General features: G+C 40.9%; 1 protein-coding gene across 5 annotated transcripts in view; it reads right to left on the reverse strand.

Annotated features, from left to right (window-relative positions):
* Positions 1-597: 597 nt before the first annotated feature.
* arhgdig (Rho GDP dissociation inhibitor (GDI) gamma) overlaps positions 598-9,516 on the reverse strand; it is a 91,682-nt gene continuing 82,763 nt past the window's right edge. For all 5 annotated transcript variants that reach the window (XM_082529782.1, XM_082529781.1, XM_082529784.1 and 2 more), the window contains 3 exons: positions 9,421-9,497; positions 4,803-4,866; positions 598-4,117 (listed from right to left, as the gene is read on the reverse strand). In XM_082529782.1, the coding sequence (XP_082385908.1) occupies positions 3,921-4,117; positions 4,803-4,866; positions 9,421-9,497 (338 nt within the window). In that variant the 3' untranslated portion in view covers positions 598-3,920. The remainder of the gene's footprint in view (positions 4,118-4,802; positions 4,867-9,420; positions 9,498-9,516) is intronic.

The following is a 9,516-nucleotide window of genomic DNA, read 5'->3' on the forward strand; positions in this document are numbered from 1 at the left end:
ATGAGTTTCACACCCTTAATGTTTTTGTAGAAATTAAGGAGTAAGTAGGAGCCAGGTGCTGCTAATAACATGCACTTGATTCACAGATCATCAGGAAGTGTGAGAAACTCTGAACGGAGAAGCTTTGGCAGTTTGCTGGTCTGGACCATTGACAATTCCACAATCTTCCAAAGAGTGTCCCAGCAAATTCCTCCCAAGGTTAGACTGTGAAATGTTCGAGGAACCTGCAAAAAATCCAACAGCTATATCTCTGCCGGCCACAGTTAGCATATAAAAGTTCATGACAGTATAATTAGATAAAGAATGAACAAATGTGGCGTGTTTGGAAGTGTTGCCAGGAGAAAGCTCCAATAAAATCAACATTTTAGCTTGACTTATGTTTGCAAAGTAACATCTGAACAAACCACAATACTTCTGGAACAATGTCCTTTAGGCAAACGACACTAAAGTGAAGATGTTTGGCCATAAAGAACAGCACCATGTTTGGAAAAAATCAACACGATCGCGTGAAAATACATGAGCGTGTCACGAGAACAACTTAGTTACCTGCTATTCAATTTCTGCAAAGCAGACTTGGGTTTAAGACAAACAAAAAGCTCGGTTTGAATTACCTTTATTAAAAGATACAGGATACTAGATTTGACACCAATATTTAAAGATGCAGCACTTGATTGTTACAGGCTGAGGCATCAGATCCAGAAAACTTTTTTTTTCCTTTCTGCTATCTGTGCCTTACAAATGGTTCCCGTAAATACTGTATCCGCAGTATACGACCACTACTGACATCTGGATATCGCATCGCTAATATTTTTTTTTCTTTTAATCACATTAAATCCTTAAAAAAAGAAAGAGAGATTCTTGCTAAACCATGCAACACCCAACAAGCCAACATTTACAGTTAGTCTTAGACCACGATGATTCACTCAAATGGTACTTCAGAGTTCAATATGTTCAGCTACAATGAAAATATCATATCCAAAGACTTGACACAATAATGATAGTACATATTTTTTAAGGGACACCAGTTTATCCCTTGATTTACTGCTCTCACATTCAAGCTCGAAAGCTGAATATTATTCACATCTTACGTCCTTGGTATAAGAGAGAGGTTTAGAAAGGTTTAATTTAGTTCATAAGCGTATCAAATCCTTAAGGACTTACATGCATCTCTTTCTACAATATACACAGTTCAGTTCCAGTCGTTCATTGGTCTGCTCCTTCAAATAAAACATGCCACAAAGTCTCGCGAGAACTGGCGCTTCGATAGCAAACACAAAAGTTAAAACAGCATGTGTATGAAAAACGAAGGCAAAAAGGTCGGGCCTTTTTAGTTGGAGTGTAATCTGGGTTTAGGAGAGATGACGCACCATTATGAGGGGAAGAGAGAATATGTGAAAAGTTATTATAATCAATAACAGAAAACAGAAAAAAAACATATGAGAAAACAGAAAACGGAGATGTTAAGAAAGACAGCAAATACAGTCTCAGTGAATCTAAATGATCTAAATGCACCTAATTAAAATGTATCCTATTTTGCTGCCACAGTCTCTCACTCCAAGTAATGCCCTGTGGGTTTCTAAGTGTATGATGCCAGTTCAGAGGCACAATTACGTTTGCTGTATGTTGGGAGCAGGTACGGCTGTGACACCTGTTGTTTCAGTATCTTTAAAATCACGAAATTTTGGACCTACAGTTCCTAAACTTTGATACAAAGTACCCACATTTGTTCACGACAAATAGCGCCAATTTACATTTGTGCAAGATTATTACAGATGTTTAAGGGTGATGCTAAATATGTGCTGTTCTTACTTTCTTTTCTCCTACTCCCAACTGGTCCTGGTGGATGGCTGCATTAACAGGAAGAAACCTCCGGCAGAGGTTTCTTCCCGTTAATGCAGCCATCCTCCTTCCTCCCCACCATAGCCAACTGTTCAAAGATCTATATTTGTGAGTGTTTGATGTTATATTTTACTGAGCTATCATTGGGAACATTTTTCAGCTAAATGAGAAAAAACTGAGCACATTGTCTGTCACACGTGCTAATTCTGCTCCGGTCTCTACAGGTTAATCTGCCATAAGCTAACCTTTAAAGGTATTTAATTATTAATTTAATAATGATTTGAAACTGAATTGTTCCTTTTTTAACTTTGTTGGCTGCATTTAAAAAACATTTGCAGGTACACCACGGGCGATCCTTCTTTCAGTTCCCCAGGCTTTTTCTTTAAAATGATTAAAAACCAACAGTGTTCTTTTTTTTAAAGATGTAATAGATTGGCAATGCTATTTTCTAACCCACCCTATCCCTGGTAGCAATTACAAATAACATTAGACTTATAAATAGTATTTATCTGTTAAAACCTCTAATTTTATCTCTAATTGTATGTGCACTAAAAATTGTGTTGGTCCCAAAAAATTTAAAAATTGAAAATTGAAACTTGAAAGAAAGAAAGAAAGAAAGAAAGAAAGAAAGTTACTACCTAAAAATCTCTTATCCTTAAAGCTTACAATGTTAAACACCGAACACCGAAATTTCTCATCCGTGGGATAATAAAGGTTTATTCTATTCTATTAAATCAGGGGTGGACAGGGTAAACAATGATCTTGTCCCTCACTGGTATATAACACTGTTATAACCCGCATGTTATAAGCACACCTATTCTCTCCCACCCAGTGACACCCAGACATCAGCCGCTGTATTACTTAGAAACAGATGAAAACTCTAAACTGGTTCCGAGTTGTTTATATTTCTGTAGTTGCTTCTCAACCATTTGCAGCAGAAATGTGAGATACAATCTTGAAGTGTAAGTCTCCCTAATTTTAAGGAGGAAAGTGTACCACAGGTGCACTTTGTGACTTTGAGGTTTTTTCAGCTAATCTGGTGCTTAATTGCCTCGATGAGCTGTCCCTGCTGCCGAGTTCACTCTGTGAATGGACCAAACAACCTTTCCTGTCACCGGCATGTGCCTGCCCCTCTCATCTTCTTTTGTCTGTATCTCTGCTTTTTAAACCTGAAATGCTCTGATGTGTGAATCCGAAATCTCTCCTGCTGGTTCTGCGGGAGGTTTCTTCCTGTTAAAAGTGAGTTTCTTCTTCCCCACTGTGGCCAAGTGCTTGCTCATAGGGGTTGTTTAATTGGTGTGATTTTCTTTCTAATATTGTAGTGTCTTTACCTTACACTATAAAGCACTTAGAGGCGACTGTTGTTGTGATGTTGCTATAAAAGAAAACCTGTTCTAATGTTTGCTGCAAGCTGTTCAGGACATCTTGTCCCAGTTAACTCTATAATGATAAAATAAAAAAGAATAAATCCACCTTACTTACTGGACACAACAGCAGTCTCTGGAATTTGTTTCCCTTCAGCTATAAAAATGATTTTGCCATGTTTATATTTTATTGGATTTGTGCCTTGAACGGATTAAACACCCTTTCATTACTTGCCTACACACGCCATGAGGAAGGAACTGAAAGCAAGCGGAAAGGGAGATTTCAGCATGTGGTTAACTCTGAACAATAGCAGAGAAAGAGGGCATTCTCTTTTCTAAAAGTCTCAGTCACTTGTGGTTTTCTGGAGGCCTGCGTGTAGTGCACTAAACAGAAAAGGAGGGAAAAGGTGGAAGAGGAGAGTTAGAAAACTTCTTGTTTTGGCCACTGCAAGGTAGCTCTCATGAAATGTGGCGGAAGATGACAGAGACAAGAGGGGATGAAGAATAGACGTGAAAGAAGGAAAGAGAGCAGAATTATTACTCTCTCTCTAACACACACACACAGACTCTCTCTCTCTCTCTCTCTCTCTCTCTCTCTCTCTCTCTCTCTCTCTCACACACACACACACACACACACACACACAAACACACACACACTCTCTCTCTCTCTCTCTCTCTCTCTCTCTCTCACACACACACACACACACTCCCAATCGATTAATTCCAGTCCTTGCTGATATTGAGGTTCCACTCCCAGGATAAGTAGACGTTCTTGTCATCATCAGTGAAGCAGGACTTGATCTGATACTGGCCACGGGACATCACGCCTTTAGTTGCCTCATCGATCGGGCAAAGAAACTCCTGCTCCCCTGCGCGTGGGCCGTAACTTCCTACCATGTACACCGCCTTGTTCACTGTGAAGAGACGCAAACAGAGCATGTAGCTCTCTAACAACCTTTTCTCTGATTCTAACAATCTATCTGTGCATTCAGTGCAAACATTTCAAAGGTGCCATTTTCACCCTTCTGTACTTTTATTTTTGTACAATATGTATGTGACATACAATATTTTGTTCATAAAAAATAGAAACACAAGTCCATTTCACTGACTGATGTTCAGTGTCTTTGTTGATGGATGTTTAGTTGCATTCAAACACAATATATGGACAATATGCAGAAGCTGCTCAGCCATGAAGCTCCCTGCACAAAGTTTTTGTGCTGATGTTAATGCCCGGGGAGGTTTGGATCTCTGCAGTCGCTGAGTCATCAGCGTGTTGGTTACCCCCATCGTTAACTCTACATAGTCTGACACTTTGTGGCTGAGTTGCTATGGTTACTTAATGGTTCCACTTTGCAATAATACCACTTTAGATGATCGTCACATATTTAGGAGGGATAGAATTTAATGAACTGACTTGGTGCACCATGCTTGAATTAAGTGAGCCCTTTAGAATTACCCATTTTTCAGAAATGTTTGTAAAGGCAGACTGCATGGCTAGATGCTTGATTTTACACACCTGTGGCAATAGGATCCACCTCTTAACTTGGATTCAAAGGTTAAGACGTGTGTTCCAGCACTTTTTTTCATGACTGAACTTACTTCTCACTCCTTTTCTGTAGGTCACTTGACGGTACTTCAGGCCAGAAACGATTTCTCTGTTCACCTGCAGACACACATCGTTTCAAACATGTTCATTAATTTGTGATTTCCTCTTTCCAGGCTGCCCCCACCCCCAAAAAAGAAATCAGTTCACACTGACTCAGTGAGCAAAAGGTAAGTGAGAGTGTCTAATTCACATAATGCATAATGCAGCATAAACCGATGTAAAAAAGAAATCTCCACACAACCTTAAGGATATCTTTGCTACATTAATGGAAACACATTTTTATGTACAAAAGGAAAATGAAGTAATTAAAGAAAAAATACCAGACACGTAAACAAAATGTACATATCTGAGATTTGTAATCTTATGTGGACTAATTTAGTCCAGATCTTCTAACATGGGACACAAACAGAGATACTACAATTGCTCATCACTCACTATGCAAAGTGCCTTAAAACACAATTACCTTTTATTCAGATGAGACCACAGCTGGAAAAAACAGCTTCGTGTAATATGTAGCAGCATCCTTCCTCAGTCAATACATCCATCATTACAGTGCTTCTGCTACTGGATATTTACTGCTATCCAGCATCCTTTTGGCAAATTAAATAATTTTTTTCATAAGTAGCCCATAAGTAGTTTTTTTTAAGCAGATTTGTGTTGATTAGCTTGTATTTTATCCATTTCACAAAATGGGTTATAAGTTTCACTTTATTCGTTACATTTTAATGAGGTGAGAAAAAAATACTAGTCTCAAGGGAAAAAGAGAGAAATTCTGGGATTGTCATTATTTCTACACATACCCTTACACACACATAAGGTCTGTGGGACCTTAAACATTCAATCAATGAAGTAAACCATCGTTAAATGTAACAGCAAACTGCAGTGATAATCTTTGCCCAGCAGGTGTCCTCACAGCACAGCTGAGCTGCTCATTCCCTGAGCTGTTTGGCTATTCTACCCACCTCTACCTTTTCCTTCAGGGCAAGGTCTCTTGGGTCCTTCCTCAAGCCCAGTACTTCCACACATTCACACTTAGACATACACTGACCTATTTTCTAGGCTTACTTACTCTTTGCTTTTCAATAAAGATCCAGGTGATAGGGTGACTCGCTCCTGGTGATTCATTCAAATTACTTCTGTATCATAACAGCAATGTTTAGCTTTCATCTCCAGGTCAATAGTATTCCCCGCACTCTCAGACAATGAGACCTATGCAGGGTTATAGATGAGCTGGCTCCTGGTTGTCTTACAATCAGCTCCACCGAATTTTAAAAATGCGATAAACTACTATCCCTACTGACTCAAGGGAAGTTCAGCTAAACTACAATTGAGTTCTGACCTTTTCTTATTTCTGTGGCAAATAATTAATGAAGTTACCCTCTGGGGAATTCACTTGGTTTCAAAAACATTTTCATCACCTCAGGTGTTTATTGTGAATGTGACAGCTAAACGTTGAGGGGTTTATTTGTAACAGAGAAAAGAAGGAAGAGATTAGAGGTGTGAGGAAGTGTGGATGGCAGAGCATGAAGTGAAAAAGAAGAGAACAGGGAAGTGAGGCAAGAGAAAGGCAGGAAAGGATGATGATGCTGGGAAGAGGAGAGGAGAGTGTGGAGGCTGGGCGGGGTAGCATTTGAATGATTAAAGGAACATTATTAAAAGAGACAGAGGAAAGGAATTGAATTAAATCACTGCTATCATCAGGCTTATTAATATAACAAATAAACTAGGAGGAATTTGGTTTGTTACTGGTGTCATGATGAGCAAACATAACTAACTAGATATTTACTTTTTTCTTTACATTTACATATACACTGAACAAAAATATAAACGCAACACTTTTGTTTTTGCTCCCATTCCCCATGGGATGGACGTAGAGACCTAAAATTCATTCCAGATACACAATATAACCATCCCTCCCAAACAGTGGTCACAAATCAGTCCAAATGTGTGGTAGTGGGCACATCTGCTATATTGAGATAATCCATCCCACCTCACAGGTGTGCCACATCAGGATGCTGATCTGACATCATGAGTAGTGCACAGGTGTACCTCAGACTGCCCACAACAAAAGGCCACCCTGGAATGTGCAGTTTTTTGCGCTATTGGGGGTCTGGGGACCCAGAACCGGTCAGTATCTGGTGTGACCACCATTTGCCTCATGCAGTGCAACACATCGTCGCATGGAGTCTATCAGATTGTCAATTGTGGCCTGTGGAATGTTGGTCCACTCCACTTCAATGGCTGTGCGAGGTTGTTGGATATTCGTGGGAACTGGTACACGCTGTCGTATACGCCGGTCAAGCACATCCCGAACATGCTCAATGGGTGACATGTCCGGTGAGTATGCTGGCCATGCAAGAACTGGGACATTCTCAGCTGCCATCTGCCCTGAACAATGTGAACCACGATTCATCCGTGAAGCGCACACCTCTCCAACGTGCCAGACGCCATCGAATGTGAGCATTTGCCCACACAAGTCTGTTACGGCGACGAGCTGGAGTCAGGTCAAGACCCCGATGAGGACGACGGGCATGCAGTTGAGCGTCCCTGAGACGGTTTCTGACAGTTTGTGCAGAAATTGTTTGGTTGTGCAAACCAATTGTTCCAGCAGCTGTCTGGGTGGCTGGTCTCAGACGATCTTGGAGGTGAACCTGCTGGATGTGGAGGTCCTGGGCTGGTGTGGTTACACGAGGTCTGCGGTTGTGAGGCCGGTTGGATGTGCTGCCATATTCTTTGAAACGCCTGTGGAGAAGGCTTATGGTTGAGAAATGAACATTCAATGCACGGGCGACAGATCTGGTTGACATTCCTGCTGTCAGCATGCCAATTGCACGCTCCCTCATTGCTTGTGGCATCTGTGGCATTTTGCTGTGAGACAAAACTGCACATTCCAGGGTGGCCTTTTGTTGTGGGCAGTCTGAGGTACACCTGTGCACTACTCATGATGTCAGATCAGCATCCTGATGTGGCACACCTGTGAGGTGGGATGGATTATCTCAATATAGCAGATGTGCCCACTACCACACATTTGGACTGATTTGTGACCACTGTTTGGGAGGGATGGTTATATTGTGTATCTGGAATGAATTTTAGGTCTCTACGTCCATCCCATGGGGAATGGGAGCAAAAACAAAAGTGTTGCGTTTATATTTTTGTTCAGTGTAGAAAAAAAGTTCTGCATGCACTTGGCAATACGGAAACACATTCAAATAAAAATTTAATGTTCATTTGCAGCATTTATAGCAACGTTATCCTTTCAGGGGAATTTACAACATCAACACAATCATTAAAGTCACTTTCACACATACACCACAACTCCGAACTTAGCCTGCCGGCTATCTAGCACAAAACCTGTGTGAAGGCGCCAGTGGGAGAATATTTTGGTTATGTGTGCTGCCTCCACTAAACCACACAGAGGACTTCCAGTAGTACAAAAGCTACTGAAGTGGACAATTTCCCACAGTGTGAGAAGTGACAGCTGTGGAAAATTACCCTACCTGTTTCTGTCTCCTTATAATTTTACAGTACGAGATGTAGTCAGTTGTGCACGATATCCTTTGAACACAGTGTTCTCACTGTATCCTGTACTGTGGCTGACAGATACCTTGTCCCTTTGCAAAGACAAATTATAAATCAAAAAGACTTACAATATGTATTGATAGTCTTTGTGCATTAGAGTAAAACTGAGGAGAGGTCACTATGAGACTGATGCATGTCTTCAAATGTGGTTTATATGATGGAAACATATGAAAATGGAGCTGTTAGTGTCATATATGTCTGGGTAAACCATAATGGGCTTCCACAAAGAGGAACATTCAGCTAATGCAGTTAGAAGAGAAAATAGTTCAAGAGAGATAAAAGCCCAGAAAAAAAACATGAAACTGGAAGAGTTTGTTGAAGTGGAAAATCCCCCGAAAGCATTAAATGTGTAGCACAGTGCAGTGACAGAAAGGAAGCTAATGAAAGGGCTCCGGAGAAAAAGAAACTGACAAATCTTCCCTGAGAAATTATTGTGTGTATCCTTCCTTTGAGCCTCAGTGTGTCAGAGTGGATCACAACCTTGAGTGTGCTCCTCCAATGGCTCCACCTAAGTGACCTCTAATCCACTGCCAGCAAAGAATCAAGATGGACAGACTCTTCCAGTGAGCTGGCTGTATAAAAACGTCTTGGTGCAAACTGCCATATTCTGCAGTTCTGCCCTTGGCCTCTCAGTGTTCACGTAACAAAGACAGCTGATAACGTGAAAACTCCCACCGAGTCTTATTTCCACAGCATTAAAAGGGTTTCATCTCCAGCATGAAGCTTTACAAGCACTATAAAATTAAGCAGCACTGAAAAAGCCCATTAAAAAAAGATAATGGTCTGCTTTGATTTTGGTGGTTTGATTTTATAGCACGTGGTGGCTTACTCAGCACTGTGTCTCCCTTTCCACCTCTTAATCACTTCCAGTAGATACCTTCCCATCTGTTTGTTTCCACCCCTCTCTCACACACACACACACACACACACACACACACACACACACACACACACACACACACACACACAGTAACCCACACTAAGGCTCGCCATCCTTAATATATCCTGTGCGACTGTATCTTTCCAACTTACCTTGAAGTGTATCTTTAGTCTGTATTTCACTCCCTCCTGTAAGGAGAAGCTCTTCTCCTTCAGAGCGATCAGGTCTCCTGCACAATCAACAACAAA

The sequence above is a fragment of the Aulonocara stuartgranti genome (assembly GCF_965226115.1).
Source record: "Aulonocara stuartgranti genome assembly, chromosome: 4".
In the NCBI taxonomy this organism is placed as follows: Eukaryota; Metazoa; Chordata; class Actinopteri; order Cichliformes; family Cichlidae; genus Aulonocara; species Aulonocara stuartgranti.